The 20,196-nt window shown below is 52.8% G+C and overlaps 1 protein-coding gene across 1 annotated transcript in view; it reads left to right on the forward strand.

Moving 5' to 3' along the window:
• The window catches only part of LOC125425272 (C-type lectin domain family 2 member D-like), a 29,578-nt gene extending 14,311 nt beyond the window's left edge, over positions 1 to 15,267 (forward strand). The window contains exons 5-8 of the mRNA XM_048482871.1: positions 1,291 to 1,388; positions 3,369 to 3,553; positions 8,146 to 8,249; positions 13,837 to 15,267. Coding sequence (XP_048338828.1) covers positions 1,291 to 1,388; positions 3,369 to 3,553; positions 8,146 to 8,249; positions 13,837 to 13,987 — 538 coding nt within the window. The 3' untranslated portion in view covers positions 13,988 to 15,267. The remainder of the gene's footprint in view (positions 1 to 1,290; positions 1,389 to 3,368; positions 3,554 to 8,145; positions 8,250 to 13,836) is intronic.
• The last annotated feature ends 4,929 nt before the right edge of the window (positions 15,268 to 20,196 follow it).

Genomic DNA, 20,196 nt, shown 5'->3' on the forward strand with positions numbered 1-20,196 from the left:
GGATCTATGCTGTGGTGGCACGGCAGCCAGTGCAACCCTTCTGCTGCTTCCAATGTGGCTCCCCCCCCACCCTTTGGATTGTAGGAGAAGACTATTTCATACGAGTGTTTTTCCCTCAGTTATTGTTTGCTGATGAAGACCATAGGTCTGCGCTCACAACTTTGACCACAAAAACGAATTCGCACCAATCAGGTCCAACTAAATTTTGTTCCTGGATTTCTAAACCAGTTTCAGGAAAAAGCATATAGAAGAGTTTGAAGAAGAGTTTGGATTTATATCCCCCCTTTCTCTCCTATAGGAGACTCAAAGTGGCTTGCAATCTCCTCGCCCTTCCCCCCTCACAACAAACACCCTGTGAGGTGGGTGGGCTAAGAGAGCTCCGAAAAGCTGTGACTAGACCAAGGTCACCCAGCTGGCGTGTGTGGGAGTGCACAGGCTAATCTGAATTCCCCAGATAAGCCTCCACAGTTCAGCGGCAGAGCGGGGAATCAAACCCGGTTCCTCCAGATCAGAGTGCACCTCTTGCTCTTAACCTCCTACGCCACTTCTGCTCCTATAGAAGGTTTTGTACGCATTGAGTTCCACACTCAATGTCTGGCCCCACTATTTAGAAATCTGTCAGCATCACGTCTAGAAAAGACCTCTTTGGGTAGGGGGAGGAATTGTCAGGGTGATTTGTTCTGAAATAAGGCAAGGTGATGACACACACACACACATCAGAAGACCAATTATCAGAGAAATTAGATTTTTTTGCAGGTTGAAGACCATGTTCAGATTCTCCTCCCATCCCAAGATTGATGTCAAAGAGAGATTAGAAAGACCCTCAGGATCCCCAAGACTGAGGGGAAACCTTGCATTTAAATAACTGTTGGATCTTCCATCCTGTCATTTGTTTCTCTTCACAATGAGACGGACAAGGGAAAGGTAGAAGACAGATTGTGGTGTCTTGATTTCTTTCCTCATGGACAAATTTTTGAGGGAAAATGATATCCAGATATCTACTAACAATGGCATTGCGTGTGCCTGAATGGTCTGTAGCTGCTTTTCCTTTACCACACTACCACTTGCTACAAAAAGAACACAGGATACCATTCACAAGCAGACCATCAAGTACCCTTGAGTGAAAACAGTTGCAACATTGAGAAATATCCTGGGATGCCTTTCTTGAAAAGCAACTCACCCAGGAGTTAAATGAGGCCTGCCTTGTCTTTTGAGGAACATACTTCAAGTACATTCTTAAAAAGGGGGCCTGATTCTTATGAATGCCATCTTCTCAACCCCATCTTGTTTTCCAGCTTTCATCCCCAAGTGTATTACCGATAAAAAATACCCACTGGCGGTCATTCTTGTGGTCACTATTCTGCTCATTGTCATCATCACCTTGGCTGGTGAGTGCCGAAGGACCTTATCCTTTCACCTTTTAAAATATTTAATTTAAATCAAATTAAGATACGCTGCATGCTTTGAAAGATATGTTCTACAGAAACATGCTAAAGGAGATCAGGGGCCAGTCAAAGGTAGATGTGTTAACGGGTTTAATGACAGCCATTGTGAGGAAAGAAATTTGAGGGTATGCTTAAGTCTGTCCCAGGGAAGTCAAAGTGGACTGAAAACAGCTTACATTTGGGTGATTTATGACCAAAGACATTATTATTATTATTATTATTATTATTATTATTATTATTATTATTATTATTATTATTATTATTATTATTATTATTATTATTATCATTATCATTATCATTATCATTATCATTATCATTATCATTATCATTATCATTATTATTATTATTGCTGCTATTGCTATTATTGCTATTACTATTATTACTATTACTATTATTACTATTACTATTATTATTACTATTATTATTATTATTATTATTATTATTATTATTATTATTATTATTATTATTATTATTATTATTAATTGGGTTTATAGACCGCCCTCCCCCGAAGGGCTCAGTATTGGTGAAGATATGGACTTAAACTTTCCCGTATGGGATGGGTGCAAGAGGAAGGGGGAAATTGCTGCCACCACACATAGCTTATTTCCCTCTTCATATTTCTTTTGAATCTCTCTTCTGCCGAAACCTACAAACTACATCAGTTGGGAGGAGTAGCCTATGGTGAGGTGAGGACACTTCAGAAGAAAGTTGAGAAAAAAGAAAGGCACAAAATGTGTTGTCGGCTTGCAGACTCTTCCTCTCCTTTGTAAACTCCTTTCTGTCAAACTGTTATTCAGCTTTCCTACAAAAGGACATAAGGTGGCCTGCATAGTTTTCCATCCCTCGTTTTTTTCCCCTCACAACAACCACGTGAGGTAAAGTTAGGCTGAGAGAGAGAATGGCTTGTCCCCAGTCACCCAGTGAGGCTGAGCGGAGATTTGAACCGCGATTTCCCAGCTCCTGATCCAACACTGTAACCTACTACATCACACTGTTTGTCATGATATAGCAGCTGAACGCAGATATTAGTCATCAGCTAACTCAATTTAGTTTGGTGTCTGAATGCAAGTACCGTATATACTGGCGTATAAGACGACTGGGTGTATAAGACGACCCCCCACTTTCCCAGTTAAAATATAGAGTTTGGGTTATACTCGCCATATAAGACTACGTACCCGGCGTATAAGACGACCCCAGACTTTACAGATGATTTCCCAGGGTTCAAAAGTAGTCTTATACGCCAGTATATACGGACCTGAACAAATTCAGGTTGGTTTCTTTCTGTGAAACTGGAATTGTTAACCAGGACTAGGCCTTGGTTAAGAATCCTGAAAGGGATGTGGAATAGTATAGTTTATAGCCTGATCTCATCGGATCTCAGAAGCTAAGCAGGGTTGGTACATCTGTGGGAAACCATGACGGGATCCTCTCCAGAGGACGGCAGTGGCAAACCACCACTATTTAATCACTTGCCTTGAAAATCCTATGGAGCCCACAAGTCAGCTAGAATTTGATGGCACTTTACACATGCTCACAAGAATCCTGTATACTGCAGAGAAATCTAACTTTCTGTTGCTGTACAGGAAATTAGTGACAGAAGACGTGCTTTGCACATGAAGTGCACATGGCCTTGGACCAGGCAACTTGCGGGAGCACCTTCTGCCATATAGACCGTCCTGGGTGCTGAGGTCTCAGGAGAAGGCCCAGAGTCTCAGAACCTTGTAACTGGAGATGCTTACACCTGGGACCTTCACAGGCATCTCCTGCTGTCCTCAGGTTGCAGGTGCTGAGGAAGACCATCTGCTGCTGAACCCCTGAACAGCCACGGCCAATCAAACCACTGAGCTAGATACACCAATGGCCATACGGTATTAAAGGGCTTCCCGGTTTGTCTTAAATCTGACCACTGAGTTTTGTTTCCAGTCCGAAAACCGCAGCCTTGTTCACCGTGCCCTCCTGCTGCTGATGCTGCCTGCCCAGACCGCTGGATCGGGTACCACGGAAAATGCTACTATAAATCCGAACATGAAGGGGATTGGAATGCCAGTGGAACGACCTGTTCCAAATTCGGTGCTACCCTGGCATTGATTGATTCGCACTGGGACCTGGTAAGGAACTTATATGTATCCCTGACTGATAGGTTGAATAGTCTGTAGTAAGCGTGTGTACAAACACAATTGTATTGCTGCTGTTCTTCCTTCCTTTATCTTGTCGTGTCATGAAGAAGCGGTCCAGAAACAAGGAGGTTTTCAAGGGAACCTGAAATGTTAAAGCTTGCCCCAGATCTTCCAGTTTTCATCACATTTCACTCCTGTTCCTTTGATCTGGCATCATTTGTTGCAAAAAATAATAATAAAGGTGGGAGGATCCTTTTTCAGGCTGTTATCAAGTCAGTCAAGGATCACTTGCTCAGCAGGTTGGCTTCGTGGTGCCGCATAATCAATCGGATCTGATGTCATGAAGCCAACCCGGGATAAGGGCAAGGCTTCTTGCCCTCACTCTGTACTAAAATGAGCAGCATACAGTGAGTGCTGAAACGGAGTCGTCCATTTCTTTCTATGGTTCCTAAAGCATTTCAGGTAGACCCTAATTGTTGATTAGTATATTTGTTACACCGTTCTTGTCCTGAATGCTTTATAAGTCCTTGCTCAGGGAACATGTTATAAACTGCAACAATGTATATGAGACTAAGGGAGACTAAGGGAAGAGACTAAGGGAAGAATGAAGAAATTAGTGAAGCAAGGGATGACAGAGAATGTCTAGAGCAGAAGCTTTCGAATTTTCTCAGACTTTCCCTAAACCCTTTCTTTATAATCACCAAGGGAGAGATGCAGGAGTCTACCGCGTACCATGCAGCTGTGGACAAGTCTACGTAGGTATCACCAAATGCAGCGCCCGGACACGAATCAAAGAACATGAAAGGCACTGCAGACTAATTCAGCTGGAAAAATCAGCAATAGCAGAACATATGATAAACCAAGCTGGGCACAGAATATTATTTGAAGACACAGAAATTCTGTGCCACTATGTCAGACTACACAGAGAAGCCGTTGAAATCCACAAGAACATGGACAATTTCAACAGAAAGGAAGAAACCATGAAAATGAACAAAATTTGGCTACTAGTACTGAAAAACACTAGAATCAAGACAGTGACTAATGAACACCACCCAGACAAAGGATGTCTCCAGGCAGTAAGCAGTCAAAGGGTTAGTGAACACCACCCAGAACATCACCCACCACTCTGGGCAGTAAGCAATCAAAGGGATCAAAAGGCCAGGCTACTACAATCCAGATCCCTTCACTAATTGATTATGGTTACTCACATTGTAAATGGGTGGATCCCACCCAACACATGCAAATCAAGCTTGCTAATTGCACCTTTACACAGGCAAATGGTTCTTTCTCCCACTCTGGACATTCCACAGGTATATATATATTCCACTTGCTTTTCTACCATCAGATCCTCTGAAGATGCCAGCCACAGATGCAGGCGAAACATCAGGAGAAAATGCTACTGGAACATGGCCATACAGCCCAGAAACCACACAAGGGAGAGATGTCTTAATTCAGAGAGAAACCATGTCTTTGGGAAACTGCCCTTTGTGTGCTGCTAAGCCTTAGAGGGGATAAAACTGGACACTTGTGTTTTGCTGGTCTTTTTTTCTTCCAAGGCTCATAGGAGCAGGGATAGGAGATGGTTTAGGTAGGTGAAATTTTGCAAAAGTTTTCCTGCCATATCTTGCAAAAGCTTTCCATACATTCCTGGTTTGAATTTGTGAGTACTGGCTTCTGTCTTGAGAAGAGAAGAAATCTACACAGGATTTGCATTCCCCTGAGAGAGCAGTCCATGCTTTCTCATCACTGTGAGATAACCCCCTCACCCTTATCCCTGTTATTCACCTGCATTCTAATAGCATAACACCAGAACTGCCCAACTTTGTGGGAGTCAGCAGTGACTTGGCACATAAATTCATTCCAGGGCTGTTTCAAGCACACAGAAGGAATAGGGAAAGAGCAATCTAGTCTGTTTCCACATGGGGATTTTCCCTTGCATGGCACATAGCATGTCCCCACTTTATTGGAGGGCTGCCACACTCTTTCTGGCTGTTGGGGCTCTCAGGGCTCCCTCTTAAGCTGGAGTATATGGGGCTTTCCCCACTGACAGAGTTGAACTGGTTTCTACCTAGGTTCGCCTCAGTGAATCCCCACTGCCACCGAGCTCAACATTGTTTTGTCTCAGTTCCCCCCTCAGAACTGTGGGCCTTTCCCCACTCGCTTCCATCCCCCCTATGCCGCGCGCTGCTCTCAACGCGCGGCATCCCAGGCGCGCGCTCAGGCGTCCCCATGACCCCGCGCTCTGTGCGGGGTCGTCAAAAGGCGCCGTTCAGAAGAGCGTCTGGGATGCCGCGTGCTGAGGGGCGCGACAGCAGCAGCTTCAGGGCGGCTGCGCTGTCGCCGCCCCTCTCAGTGGGGAGTGCCGAGGGACCCCGCGCTACTCTCCTCGAGTAGCGCGGGGCTTAAGGGAAGTGGGGAAAGGGCCTGTGACATCCTTGTCGCAGTTATGAACTACACTTTTCTGCCGGAACAAGGTGGATACTGCTTTGAAGTGGGGAAGCATCGAAACGACACCTCATCCATTCAACCAATCACGAGCCGCTTTTGTGGCATGCGCAGAACGGGAGAGTCGTGGCGGGCAGAAAGCGCATGTAACTGTAAACTGTAAAAAAAAAAAGAACGCTCCTGTTTCCCGCCGTAACACAAGCGCCAATCACAATCGTGGAGCGAAACAGGCACCAAGATGATCCCGCCCACTTAGCTCGGTTCCAGGGGACCAACTCAGTTGCTGTGGGGACAGCCTGGAATCGCCCTCCACTGAAGGGAACCGAGTCGACCTTAGCTCCCTTCTGTAGTGGGGAAAGCCTCTATGAAGACTTTCTTTGGCAGAGCTTAGGGGACAGAGCTTGGTTCAGTTTTCAAAATGACGAAGCAAAGCTTTAAAAAAACCTCATCCAAGGCTCAGCTGTGAACCATGACTTGGCTGTCAGTGGGAAGGGAGTTGGTGGGGTGTGGCAGGATTGTCTGGTGAGGGACAGTTTCAGCAGCGAGCGGCACAGGAACAATGCACGCGAATCCCATCTCTGTGCCTGACTCCTGCTTATGGCTGCTTGTGCAGCAAATCTGCCCCTGTGTGAAAGCATTCCAGAGTGGAAACAGTTTTAACAGAGCCCTCCTCCTGCGCTGAATTTCTGCAAAACCCTAAACTTGACAAGCATCATTGTCCAAATTTGCAACTACTGTCCAAGGATACAGGCCATAGAAAGGCATATCAGCACTTCCGTTACTTTCCCTGGCAGTTTGATTGGCTTTAGAAGGGAGAAAATATCACTGGGAATAAACAACAAGAGTTGGATGAATGTAACTTTTTCTCGGTGGGAGAACCAAAATAAATATTCCCAGGATTGGGTGAAGGTTGCACTTGGAGCTGGTGGGGAAAGCTTTGTTTGGGCAAAGTGGGAAAAGGCCCTGTGTTAGACTGGGATTCAAACATCAAGAGTCTGAGAGAATCCACTGGCAGAAAAGGCAGGCATAAGGACATTTACACCTTTTCTTCAACATTGAAATGACAGTAGCTTTAAAAAAAACCTATTAAGCAGGGTATGCATTCCTGTTTCAGATATGAACTTCAGGCAAAAAGACAGGGTTGGCCAAACCCGCCCAAAAACTTACCACACAACAAGGAGAATTACACTACTACTACTATAATGAGTGTTATTTCTAACAGTGACTATAGTATTGTATATATACAATACTGACAAAGTCCATTCTTTAATGAATTTATGTCACTTTGTCAATATTGTATATATGCAATACTATAGTCACTGTTAGAAATAACACTCATTATAGTAGTAGTAGTGTAATTCTCCTTGTCGTGTGGCGAGTTTTTTGGGGGGTTTGGCCAACCCTGTCTTTTTGTCTTTTTGCCTGATATATTTCTCGCCCTGAGTTCTTTTTCTCCATTCAGATATGCACTTGCCAAATTAAGTATTTGATACCCTCTCTGAAATCTGTAAAACAAATTGCTTTCATAATTGTGTTGCTGTGAAAAAATTAATTAGAACATAAATTTCACTTTTTGTGAAGGCGTTGATATTCTATCCAGTTAATTTCCTCCGACCTAGTCCATTCCCACTGTGTGTGTCCATTCCTGCAGACTTATGCAGGAATATAGCCTCACAGTGTGTGACATCAATGCACACGGACACAAGGATAGAATACGCACCCGCAATCCCCAAAATGGCTCCCGCCAATTGGTTTCCAGTGATCCATTTGCCTCTTCAGGAAAACGTTCCTTTCCGTAAAGCAAAGAGCCAGTCCTGATCTTCCTCCACCTCAGTGAAGCAGAGAACACTTCAGAAGAGCCCAAGAGGCCTTTGCGCATGCAGCACCCATCCTGAAACACCTGCCTCCATTGTAAGAGGATGCTTTCTATGCACAACATGTTGTGATTGGCTCTAGGTCTCTGTGGAAACCATTTTGTGATGGTCTCTTTTGGCGGCCATTGAGGGATGGCAACAATTTCCCATTTTCAAAATTCTAAAAGTGCCCACAGTCCTAACAGGATTGGGCACCCTGATATAGAGAGAGTCCTAACTCTTGAGTGAAATGTTTTAATCATTCCTTTCTTTATCTTCTTCTAGAGTTTTTTAGTGAACTTGACTCGCCCTGATCATCACTGGATTGGCCTCTCGAGACAAACCGGCCAGGTCTGGACATGGCAGAATGGCACAGAGTTTGAAAACCAGTGAGTATATTTTTCTTGACACGTGTCTCCGTTTTCCTGTCAGTATTTGCCTACTGTAAGGGTAAATTCGAACACAAGCTTCTGCAACTAATGTACATTACCCACAGTTCTCCAGGTGGCTCTTAGCTGACTAGTCAAAAGGCGCCACTTTTAAGGTTGATACCCAAGCTACTGGGTGCAGGTGGCTCAGAGTGGGCCTTTGGCTCAGTGATAGATTACATTCAGTGCACGCAAAGGGCTGGGCTTAGTTATTCAAAACTCCTCCCTGAGGGAGAAGGTCATGGCTAATGGTCCCAGGCTCAGACACTGGGAGGGATGCTCAAACACCTGCCAATTTGACTCCCTCCCCTCCCCAGTAGTGATTGGTTTAACTCTGTGGTGGCGAACCTATGGCACTCCAGATGTTCATGGACTACAATTCCCATCAGCCCCTACCAGCATGGCCAATTAGCCACGTTGGCAGGGGCTTATGGGTATTGTAGTTCATGAACTTCTGGAGTGCCATAGGTTCGCCACCACTGGCTTAACTGATGGGCTGTTTGGCTGTTTGCAACTCGTTTGTGTGTATTTATTTGCAGGGAACAGACCTCTTTCAGCTATCAGATGCTGACTCCCAGCTGACACATCAGCTGGTAACCTTATGATCCTCTGCAGGGAAAATTTTGCTCCTCTCACTTTTGCCACGGGAGATCTAGAAAATTGCTCCTGTCCCCACCCAACTTGGGAGGGAAAGAAAACTGAGCTCTTTCTCTACTGCCTTTTGCAATGCAGAGAACGCAAGCCTTGCTTTTAAAGAAACCCTATCCTTCTCTCCCTTCTGTAATGCCGAAGTCAGGAGCAAGGCCCAGCATGGCTGGGAGGGAGTTTTTTTCTTTACTGTGTAGCTATTTGAAGGGAGACTGTGGCCCTTTCCGCATGGGCGGAATACGGCGCCCTGGGGACGGCAAAAACGCTGTCCCCAGGGAGCCGTTCGCACAGTGGCACAGCTGCTTCGTGAAGCAGCGCGAAGCCGCCGTTTTCCAACCTCGCTTCCCCAGCGAGGTTTTTGGAAAACGGTGGCTTGGAGGCGCCTTCCCTCCCCCCATGTCCGGGCGACCTACCTGTCCTGCAGCCTTCTGGCATGTCGCCGAGGCCTGGGGACACGCCCCCTCTGCCCTGTGACTCCGGAGCGGTCACGCAGGGCAGGGGGGCGTGTCCCCTGGCCTCGGCGACGTGCCGGAGGGCCGCAGGACAGGTAGGTCGGCCTGACGACGGCGCAGCTCTGCGCCATCATCCCGGGAGGTTCTGGGACCGTTCATGCGAACGGTCCCAGAGGGATCGGGTCAGCGTCATCTACGCCGACCCGACCCCTTCTGCCGCCGTGCGGAAACGGCCTTTGTTTCAGAAACAACTCTGGTTTCCTGGATCAGCTATGAGGGGGCTTTTATCTGCGGAACAGGTTTGTTGAGAAATTCTCAGCCTCCCTAATCCCTGGACTCTTCACTGGAAAGGGTTGGTGCAGTAGAGGGTTTTCATGAATGGAAGCGATTCCTGTCTGCTGCACATGACTCCCCTGCCTCTTGCTGTAGTCCAAAACACCCCTGGAACACTGCTTCTGGAAGACGGAGGGAATCCTTGGGAATAGCAAAAAAATCACCACAGCTTGGTTGCATGGAGATTCTCTGGTAGATCCAAGACAAAGGATTGGAAATACTGGGAAGAATGGTCTGTTTGAGACCTCTTTCCAGTCAGCACAGGAAAAAAATCAAGCTAGATAGATTAATAGTCTGAGTCAGTGGTGGGATCCAAATATTTTAGTAACAGGTTCCCATGGTGGTGGGATTCAAACCGTGGCGTAGCGCCAATGGGGCTGGCCGGAGGCCGCGACGGGGTGGTGGGTGGCGGCGGGCATCTCGAGCAGGGGCATTCCTGGGCGGGGGTGTGGCAAGGATGCAGCCGCTTCGCCCGTCCTTGGGCGGGAAACGAATGCACGCAGGCGCAGGCTGCCACGCACGCCGGTGCACCTCCTGCTAGACTGCTTCAAGTTCTGCGCGCTACTGCGGAGAGGAGGGGCGTAACTAAGGCAAAAATCACGTGGCAAAATCACTCATTAGTAACCCCCTCTCAGCACACACAAATAATTAGTAACCTACTCTCGGGAACCTCTGGTCTGAGTGATATAAGGCAGCTTCATTGCTCATTTCCTGAAAGGTAATTAAAATAGATGGGACAAATCATATTCTGTTTCAGGCCTCAAATGAATCTTTGCAGACACGTGAAATTTGTCTTAAGCTTCCAGTTTCCGGTCTGAAATCTGAATTCAAATTTACTCTTTGTGAATTTAAATGTTTTGTCTGTGGCTTGATTGGCAGTTCTTGGTTATTTCAGCTAGCATCAAATATGAAATTTGATAAGCAAAATAATATTGTGAAATATTGTGAAACACTGAATGCCATTGTGACTTGTTACTTATAAAACCAGTGACTTGTAGCTTTTTTAAAAAGTCACTATTACGGGCCAACCTTCAGACTATTTCAAATATGGAATGTTAAGAACATAAGAAGAACATAAGAACAAGCCAGCTGGATCAGACCAGAGTCCATCTAGTCCAGCTCTCTGCTACTCGCAGTGGCCCACCAGGTGCCTTTGAGAGCTCACATGCAGGATGTGAAAGCAATGGCCTTCTGCGGCTGTTGCTCCCGAGCACCTGGACTGTTAAGACATTTTGCAATCTCAGATCCAAAAGAGGGATCAAGATTGAGTAGCCATAGATCGACTTCTCCTCCATAAATCTGTCCAAGCCCCTTTTAGAAGCTATCCAGGTGAGTGGCCATCACCACCTCCTGTGGCAGCATATTCCAAACACCAATCACACGTTGCGTGAAGAAGTGTTTCCTTTTATTAGTCCTAATTCTTCCCCCCAGCATTTTCAATGAATGCCCCCTGGTTCTAGTATTGTGATTAAGAGAGAAAAATTTCTCTCTGTCAACATTTTCTACCCCATGCATAATTTTATAGACTTCAATCATATCCCCCCTCAGACGTCTCCTCTCCAAACTAAAGAGTCCCAAACGCTGCAGCCTCTCCTCATAAGGAAGGTGCTCCAGTCCCTCAATCATCCTCGTTGCCCTTCTCTGCACTTTTTCTATCTCTTCAATATTCTTTTTGAGATGTGGCGACCAGAACCTTTTTGAGATGTGGCGACCAGAATGTTGAAGCTGTGTGTCATAGGCAGATGTCAAATATCGGGAAAATATTTTAGCATTTAGAGAATATCTAGAGAATATTCAACATCAAATTTTGCAGAGAACTCTAAGGACCATTTCTGAAAGCAAATTTGTTTCGGCATGCATTGAGCAACCAGTGGGTCACAAGGGGATCGGTGACTAATTAAGCCTGGAAGATCACAGGATATGGGTAGAACAGGACACTCCCAGAATGTAATGAAAAATGATTACGCTTGTATCAAACAAGCTGAAAGAATCTTGCCTTTCCTCCAATTAAAGTAGGACCACCACACCTTTTTAGTGTGACGTAATGCTTGCTGCATGCACTTCTCTGCTGTTCTGTGGGCGCCGCATTTGCATGTTTATTTGCAACTGCTGATTATCTAGCTTTTCATCCCAGACACTCACCTCTATAAATGCTGCAATAATTTGCATGCCAAATTTTATCCCCTGGTAACGTGAATAATATTTACATTAAACATTACATTTTTTGTAATATTTGTAGGGATGTTATGTTGAAGATTGGGGAGGGTTTTAACAATGGGTCTGCTGGGCGCCTTTGAATTTTGAATTTGACTTTAAATCTGGATTAACCGCTGTTTTTAAAAGGGATTTAGTAATTTATTTGTATTGAAGTTTAATTGTTTAGTTTTGCTTGTGTTTAGTTGTATTATGATTTAATTTTGTTGTACACCGCCCAGAGCCCTTCGAGATAGGGCGGTATATAAAACTAAACAATCAATCAATCAATCAATAAGGAACAAGCTTGTTTTCTGCCGCTCTAGAGACTAGGACAAGGAATAATGGATCCAAAGTACAGGAAAAAAGATTCCACTTACACTTTAGGAAGAACTTCCTGACAGTCAGGGCTGTTCGGCAGTGGAATACGCTGCTTTGGAGCTTGGTGGAGTCTCCTTCTTTGAAGGTTTATAAATAGAGGCTGGGTGGCCATCTCTCAGGAGGGCTCTGGTTGTATATTCCTGCAAGGCAGGCGGTTGGACTCGATGGTCCTTGTGGTCTCATCCAACTCTATGATAGTGTTATGGTGGCTGACAGTCCGGCTCCCCAAATCTAGCGTGTGGGCAGGGTCAAGACAGCTGATTGGGTACCTTAAGGGAAAGGCTGAAAAGTGTGAAGGCAGGTGAAATGCAAGAGGCAGTGGGACAGACGCTGCGGAAAGCTGACAAGAAGACTAGCCGTGAAGGAGGCTAAACTTTCAAACCCTGCATGACATCAGATTACTTGCCAGCAGGAAATGCTGAGTGTCTGGAATATAAGAAGTTGCAGACTGCTGACAAGAGGCCAGCTAACTAATTTGCTCATGGGAAGGGTTCTGTTTGCATGCAAAGCTCTCTGTCATCCAAAGAGCAGTTGAGGGCCGAAGAGGAATCCAGGAGGGCGACCCCTGCTGGTGAAATCCCTGGTCTGAGACTTCTTAACTCATGACAGTTATGCTCACATCGGCCATGGCTTAGTCTGCCATTGTATCTCGATTGGAGCAGTTGTTATGAATGTCCAACAAAATAAAGACCCTCTAGCTTTCTGTGTTTTCTATGGCAGGGTTTGCATTTTTTTTCTCACTCTCGGAAAGGGTTTGTGGTCTTCAAAGAGCAAACACACTGCCTACATTTCTTCTTCAACCAAAAATTTACAGTTTAATAAGACAACCGCCATGTTGGATGAGGGCAAAAGTCTTCACAAATGGCTTCCATTGGAATGGTACTAGAGATACAAGGGATGTGACTGTTGAGATTCATTAATCCACCCCAGTTTAGAAGAAGAAGAAGAGGAAGAGTTTGGATTTCTATCCCCCCTTTCTCTCCTGCAGGAGACTCAAAGGGGCTGACAATCTCCTTGCCCTTCCCCCCTCACAACAAACACCATGTGAGGTGGGTGGGGCTGAGAGAGCTCCGAGAAGCTGTGACTAGCCCAAGGTCACCCAGCTGGCGTGTGTGGGAGTGCCCAGGCTAATCTGAATTCCCCAGATAAGCCTCCACAGCTCAGGCAGCAGAGCTGGGAATCAAACCCTGTTCCTTCAGATTAGATACACGAGCTCTTAACCTCCTACGCCACTGCTGCTCCTTTTAATTTTTGTTGCAATATTTACTCCACCCCTGCAGATGGCACTATAGTACAGACCATAATGTCTTTCAAGAGTAGGCTAGAGGATCGAGAATAAGGAGGTCCCACGCTCAATCCAAGCACAGCCACAAAGCTAACTGGACAGCTATGGGCCTGTCATTCTGTCTTGCTCAGCCTAACTTTCCTCACAGTTTTATTTTGAAAATAAAATGGGAAGAGAGATATATGTGTTGCCCTGTGCTTCTCTGAGGAAGAGCAGGATATAATGTCATACGTAATAACAAAAATGCTTATTTCAGGTTCCTTGTGCGAGGAGACAACAGGTGTGCGTACCTGGATGACACTGGGGTCAGTAGCACCAGGTGCTCCCAAGAGAAAAACTTCCTCTGCAGCCAGCCAGATGCCTGTTCCCGGAAGAAAAAACCAAACCTTGCTGGAAGGGACACGTGACCTACTTGGCATGGAAGATGACCAAAGTCACCTTGTGAATGATGACAGGAGTCTGTGGAGGAGCATTCACTCTTCAGGGGTAGTACAGTGTCTGAGGCCATGATTAACACTGCTCTCGCCCTTTTCATCTGATCGTGACAGCTGTGAGAACAGAGTTGAAGGATTATAACATTTACCAAAGAGAGAGATGAATCAGGAAGTCCCCGGATTTGCACCTTCCCTCTGCAGCGAACCTACTACATGGCCTTAGCAATCTCGTGTCTTGCGGCCCCTATTTCTTCCTATGGACACACACACTCATCAACATACAGGAATAACAATCCTGAGGCCTGCAAGCTAATGCACATGAAGCCTTCTGAAAGTACCAGTGCCTCCACACATATTGAGAGCCTCTGAAAAGGGGGAGGAAAAAGAGGTTGCAAGGTTGCAGCCCAGAGACCCAGCCCCCAGCACAGCATCAGGAGATGAGACTGCTACTCTCCCATGCTTCTCCCCTTGGTCTTGTGATCGCCCCCCTTTCACAAGTTGGGTGGCACCTCCTTGGACACCTCCATGTCACAGTAGGAAGGACAGCAGATATCCCTACAAGGTTGGTGGAAGCCGTGGTTGCTTCATATCTTGACGCTTCGTCGTATTTAAGGGGCCAATGGAGATCTTTTTGAGTTAGTATCTTTAGGTCTTCCAAGAAGTAGGGAGAAGTAGGAGCACTGGCCAGGAGCATCCATGGTTATTTATGTACATGTCCTCCAGTTACTGTGTAGAATGGGAGTGATTATGGTGCTTCCCGTTTTCTCTAGCACTGGAAGAGAATAGGTATGGAAGGAAATGCTTAAAAGAAACAAAGAGGTGGAGAGTAGGGCAAGGGAGAGAGTGGGGTTAAATTCTTTTCACTGTGTTCTGCTTGTTGAACCCCTACCACATGTGTTACATGTATACGGAAAGATACACCAAAACCCCCATATCATCTAGAATTAGAGGTGAGGGAACAGAAAAATAGAAGATACCCTCCACCTACTGGGAACGAAGAGAGTTCGAACACCCCAAGGTCCCTGACACTCCTGATATTTAAGCAAACTTTGGGTGGCAGTAATGCATTCTCATTCCATATTATGGCCAATGAATCCATTCCCCTTTAGTTCAACTATGACATTCCTGTATTTTTACATTAGTGTACTGTGCCTATTTAATGTTGTTATTGAATTTATATTTGAGGGTAGTGACTTATATATAGATTATGTTTTTGTCTATGGTTGCTAAAGTGGGTGCTTGAATATAAACTTTTTTTTAAAAAAAAACCCTTCACTAATGAAACCAAAGAATGTTATTTGCAAATCTAGACCAGGGGCCTGGATCTGAATGAATAAGTTGGAGGGGGAAAACATAATAAAAAGTGTGACCCTTAGCGAGTTCAAAAGCATTTTTCCTGACAAGAACTCTATGCCTGAAACAGCTGCATAATTGGCAGAAATAAACAGTGGTTGCCATCTTGCTGAGAAAAGCTACCCCCTCACTGAATTTCTGCTTGTGATCCATGTCATTACATTATATACTTTTGATGGGGGGGGGGGAGCCCTGTATGAGACAGGCTACTGTATGAAACAGGACGCTAGACTGTACAGATCATGGGTCTGACCCAGCAGGGCTTTTATGCTCTTTAGTTACAGTAGGAATGTAGCATTAATAATGTCTGGAATGGTGCCAGATCCCAGTCTGAAAAGCGTCAGTGTAAAACCAGTCAATGAATTCAGGCTGCGTGACTTGCACATAAAAGACAAAAATCCTTCTGGTTGTGCCTTCTGTGATTGAGCATCACCAAAAGTTATAGCTGAAGAATGTCTGTTCCATGCCTAGAAGCTCGGCGGCGGTGGCGGCAGGAGGAGGAGGAGAAGGAGAGTTTGGATTTATATCCCCCCTTTCTCTCCTGCAGGAGACTCAAAGGGGCTTACAATCTCCTTGCCCTTCCCCCCTCACAACAAACACCCTGTGAGGTGGGTGGGGCTGAGAGAGCTCCGAGAAGCTGTGACTAGCCCAAGGTCACCCAGCTGGCGTGTGTGGGAGTGCACAGGCTAATCTGAATTCCCCAGATAAGCCTCCACAGCTCACGCGGCAGAGCTGGGAATCAAACCTGGTTCCTCCAGATTAGATACACGAGCTCTTAACCTCCTACGCCACTGCTGCTCCTTCTCATGCTTTGAATTTAGCATAATGCTGAGAGTCCCCCACCCCCCCCCCCCCCCACCCCCCCCCCCCCCCACCCCCCCCCCCCCCCACCCCCCCCCCCCCCCACCCCCCCCCCCCCCCACCCCCCCCCCCCCCCACCCCCCCCCCCCCCCACCCCCCCCCCCCCCCACCCCCCCCCCCCCCCACCCCCCCCCCCCCCCACCCCCCCCCCCCCCCACCCCCCCCCCCCCCCACCCCCCCCCCCCCCCACCCCCCCCCCCCCCCACCCCCCCCCCCCCCCACCCCCCCCCCCCCCCACCCCCCCCCCCCCCCACCCCCCCCCCCCCCCACCCCCCCCCCCCCCCACCCCCCCCCCCCCCCACCCCCCCCCCCCCCCACCCCCCCCCCCCCCCACCCCCCCCCCCCCCCACCCCCCCCCCCCCCCACCCCCCCCCCCCCCCACCCCCCCCCCCCCCCACCCCCCCCCCCCCCCACCCCCCCCCCCCCCCACCCCCCCCCCCCCCCACCCCCCCCCCCCCCCACCCCCCCCCCCCCCCACCCCCCCCCCCCCCCACCCCCCCCCCCCCCCACCCCCCCCCCCCCCCACCCCCCCCCCCCCCCACCCCCCCCCCCCCCCACCCCCCCCCCCCCCCACCCCCCCCCCCCCCCACCCCCCCCCCCCCCCACCCCCCCCCCCCCCCACCCCCCCCCCCCCCCACCCCCCCCCCCCCCCACCCCCCCCCCCCCCCACCCCCCCCCCCCCCCACCCCCCCCCCCCCCCACCCCCCCCCCCCCCCACCCCCCCCCCCCCCCACCCCCCCCCCCCCCCACCCCCCCCCCCCCCCACCCCCCCCCCCCCCCACCCCCCCCCCCCCCCACCCCCCCCCCCCCCCACCCCCCCCCCCCCCCACCCCCCCCCCCCCCCACCCCCCCCCCCCCCCACCCCCCCCCCCCCCCACCCCCCCCCCCCCCCACCCCCCCCCCCCCCCACCCCCCCCCCCCCCCACCCCCCCCCCCCCCCACCCCCCCCCCCCCCCACCCCCCCCCCCCCCCACCCCCCCCCCCCCCCACCCCCCCCCCCCCCCACCCCCCCCCCCCCCCACCCCCCCCCCCCCCCACCCCCCCCCCCCCCCACCCCCCCCCCCCCCCACCCCCCCCCCCCCCCACCCCCCCCCCCCCCCACCCCCCCCCCCCCCCACCCCCCCCCCCCCCCACCCCCCCCCCCCCCCACCCCCCCCCCCCCCCACCCCCCCCCCCCCCCACCCCCCCCCCCCCCCACCCCCCCCCCCCCCCACCCCCCCCCCCCCCCACCCCCCCCCCCCCCCACCCCCCCCCCCCCCCACCCCCCCCCCCCCCCACCCCCCCCCCCCCCCACCCCCCCCCCCCCCCACCCCCCCCCCCCCCCACCCCCCCCCCCCCCCACCCCCCCCCCCCCCCACCCCCCCCCCCCCCCACCCCCCCCCCCCCCCACCCCCCCCCCCCCCCACCCCCCCCCCCCCCCACCCCCCCCCCCCCCCACCCCCCCCCCCCCCCACCCCCCCCCCCCCCCACCCCCCCCCCCCCCCACCCCCCCCCCCCCCCACCCCCCCCCCCCCCCACCCCCCCCCCCCCCCACCCCCCCCCCCCCCCACCCCCCCCCCCCCCCACCCCCCCCCCCCCCCACCCCCCCCCCCCCCCACCCCCCCCCCCCCCCACCCCCCCCCCCCCCCACCCCCCCCCCCCCCCACCCCCCCCCCCCCCCACCCCCCCCCCCCCCCACCCCCCCCCCCCCCCACCCCCCCCCCCCCCCACCCCCCCCCCCCCCCACCCCCCCCCCCCCCCACCCCCCCCCCCCCCCACCCCCCCCCCCCCCCACCCCCCCCCCCCCCCACCCCCCCCCCCCCCCACCCCCCCCCCCCCCCACCCCCCCCCCCCCCCACCCCCCCCCCCCCCCACCCCCCCCCCCCCCCACCCCCCCCCCCCCCCACCCCCCCCCCCCCCCACCCCCCCCCCCCCCCACCCCCCCCCCCCCCCACCCCCCCCCCCCCCCACCCCCCCCCCCCCCCACCCCCCCCCCCCCCCACCCCCCCCCCCCCCCACCCCCCCCCCCCCCCACCCCCCCCCCCCCCCACCCCCCCCCCCCCCCACCCCCCCCCCCCCCCACCCCCCCCCCCCCCCACCCCCCCCCCCCCCCACCCCCCCCCCCCCCCACCCCCCCCCCCCCCCACCCCCCCCCCCCCCCACCCCCCCCCCCCCCCACCCCCCCCCCCCCCCACCCCCCCCCCCCCCCACCCCCCCCCCCCCCCACCCCCCCCCCCCCCCACCCCCCCCCCCCCCCACCCCCCCCCCCCCCCACCCCCCCCCCCCCCCACCCCCCCCCCCCCCCACCCCCCCCCCCCCCCACCCCCCCCCCCCCCCACCCCCCCCCCCCCCCACCCCCCCCCCCCCCCACCCCCCCCCCCCCCCACCCCCCCCCCCCCCCACCCCCCCCCCCCCCCACCCCCCCCCCCCCCCACCCCCCCCCCCCCCCACCCCCCCCCCCCCCCACCCCCCCCCCCCCCCACCCCCCCCCCCCCCCACCCCCCCCCCCCCCCACCCCCCCCCCCCCCCACCCCCCCCCCCCCCCACCCCCCCCCCCCCCCACCCCCCCCCCCCCCCACCCCCCCCCCCCCCCACCCCCCCCCCCCCCCACCCCCCCCCCCCCCCACCCCCCCCCCCCCCCACCCCCCCCCCCCCCCACCCCCCCCCCCCCCCACCCCCCCCCCCCCCCACCCCCCCCCCCCCCCACCCCCCCCCCCCCCCACCCCCCCCCCCCCCCACCCCCCCCCCCCCCCACCCCCCCCCCCCCCCACCCCCCCCCCCCCCCACCCCCCCCCCCCCCCACCCCCCCCCCCCCCCACCCCCCCCCCCCCCCACCCCCCCCCCCCCCCACCCCCCCCCCCCCCCACCCCCCCCCCCCCCCACCCCCCCCCCCCCCCACCCCCCCCCCCCCCCACCCCCCCCCCCCCCCACCCCCCCCCCCCCCCACCCCCCCCCCCCCCCACCCCCCCCCCCCCCCACCCCCCCCCCCCCCCACAAATATTCGTGACGTACATATTAGTATATGGTGGCCCATAGAGCACAAGTTTAACAGTAATTAGAACTAGACAAAGACTGAAAGAACTGAAAGGAAACAAGACACAGTCTACAGCTTCAAACCTGCTCAAGACAAGCAAGTACTCTGATTTAGATAGACCCAAGGGAGGAGTTAGGATTCTCTCAAGTAATAAACCTGTATGTAAGAACTGTTGAACCTGGCCGAAGTGTCCCCCCCATTATGTCCCCGTGCCAAGTACAGGGCACCAAAAATAGGATCACTTTGAGGGGAGAACAGTACCAGTTTCACACCTTTCATGCAGTTTGATCCCAAAGTTCATTAGGGAAGCCTTACTTGTGAAATGGTTCCTTTTTGCTTCTGCCACCATTGGCAACAACCCTCCCCAACATGCCACCCCAAATGCTGTTCTCAGGAGATGGAGGAAACACTTCAGAAGGCAAACTGGTGGAGATAATGAAAATACCTCCTTGTATGGGCTGCGGTTCGTTCAACATTCACAAGAACTGCTGTGCATCCAACTTATTGCCGAGAGGGATATTTTTGAACTTCACAATTCAATTGAGACGCAGATCTGAATTTTTCTGTCACTACAGACAGGGTTGCCAAATTTCCAGAGATCTAGGGGTTATGGATGGGTAGGGTGGTGATATGAAAGACCCTGGATCACAGCTGTCGGTTGGAGTAGACACTACTTGTTAAGGGTCTGGTTCAATATAAGGCAGTTTCAGGTGTGTTCATGTTCTTGGCATACACAAGATCTTTGGTTCAATCCCTGCCATTGCCAATTAAAAAATAGATCAGGTAGTAGATAATGCGAAAGAGACCTTGGGACCTTCGATAGCTACAGCCAATCAGGGTAGTGAAGGATGACCTTGACAGGCTAGTGGCATGACTCGGTATAAGGTCACTTCAGGCGTTCATGTGACTACATGGACCACTGACCTGAACCTGTAGGGCAGTTCTTAGGAATCTA

Source organism: Sphaerodactylus townsendi, unplaced genomic scaffold (assembly GCF_021028975.2).
Source record: "Sphaerodactylus townsendi isolate TG3544 unplaced genomic scaffold, MPM_Stown_v2.3 scaffold_25, whole genome shotgun sequence".
Lineage (NCBI taxonomy): Eukaryota > Metazoa > Chordata > Lepidosauria > Squamata > Sphaerodactylidae > Sphaerodactylus > Sphaerodactylus townsendi.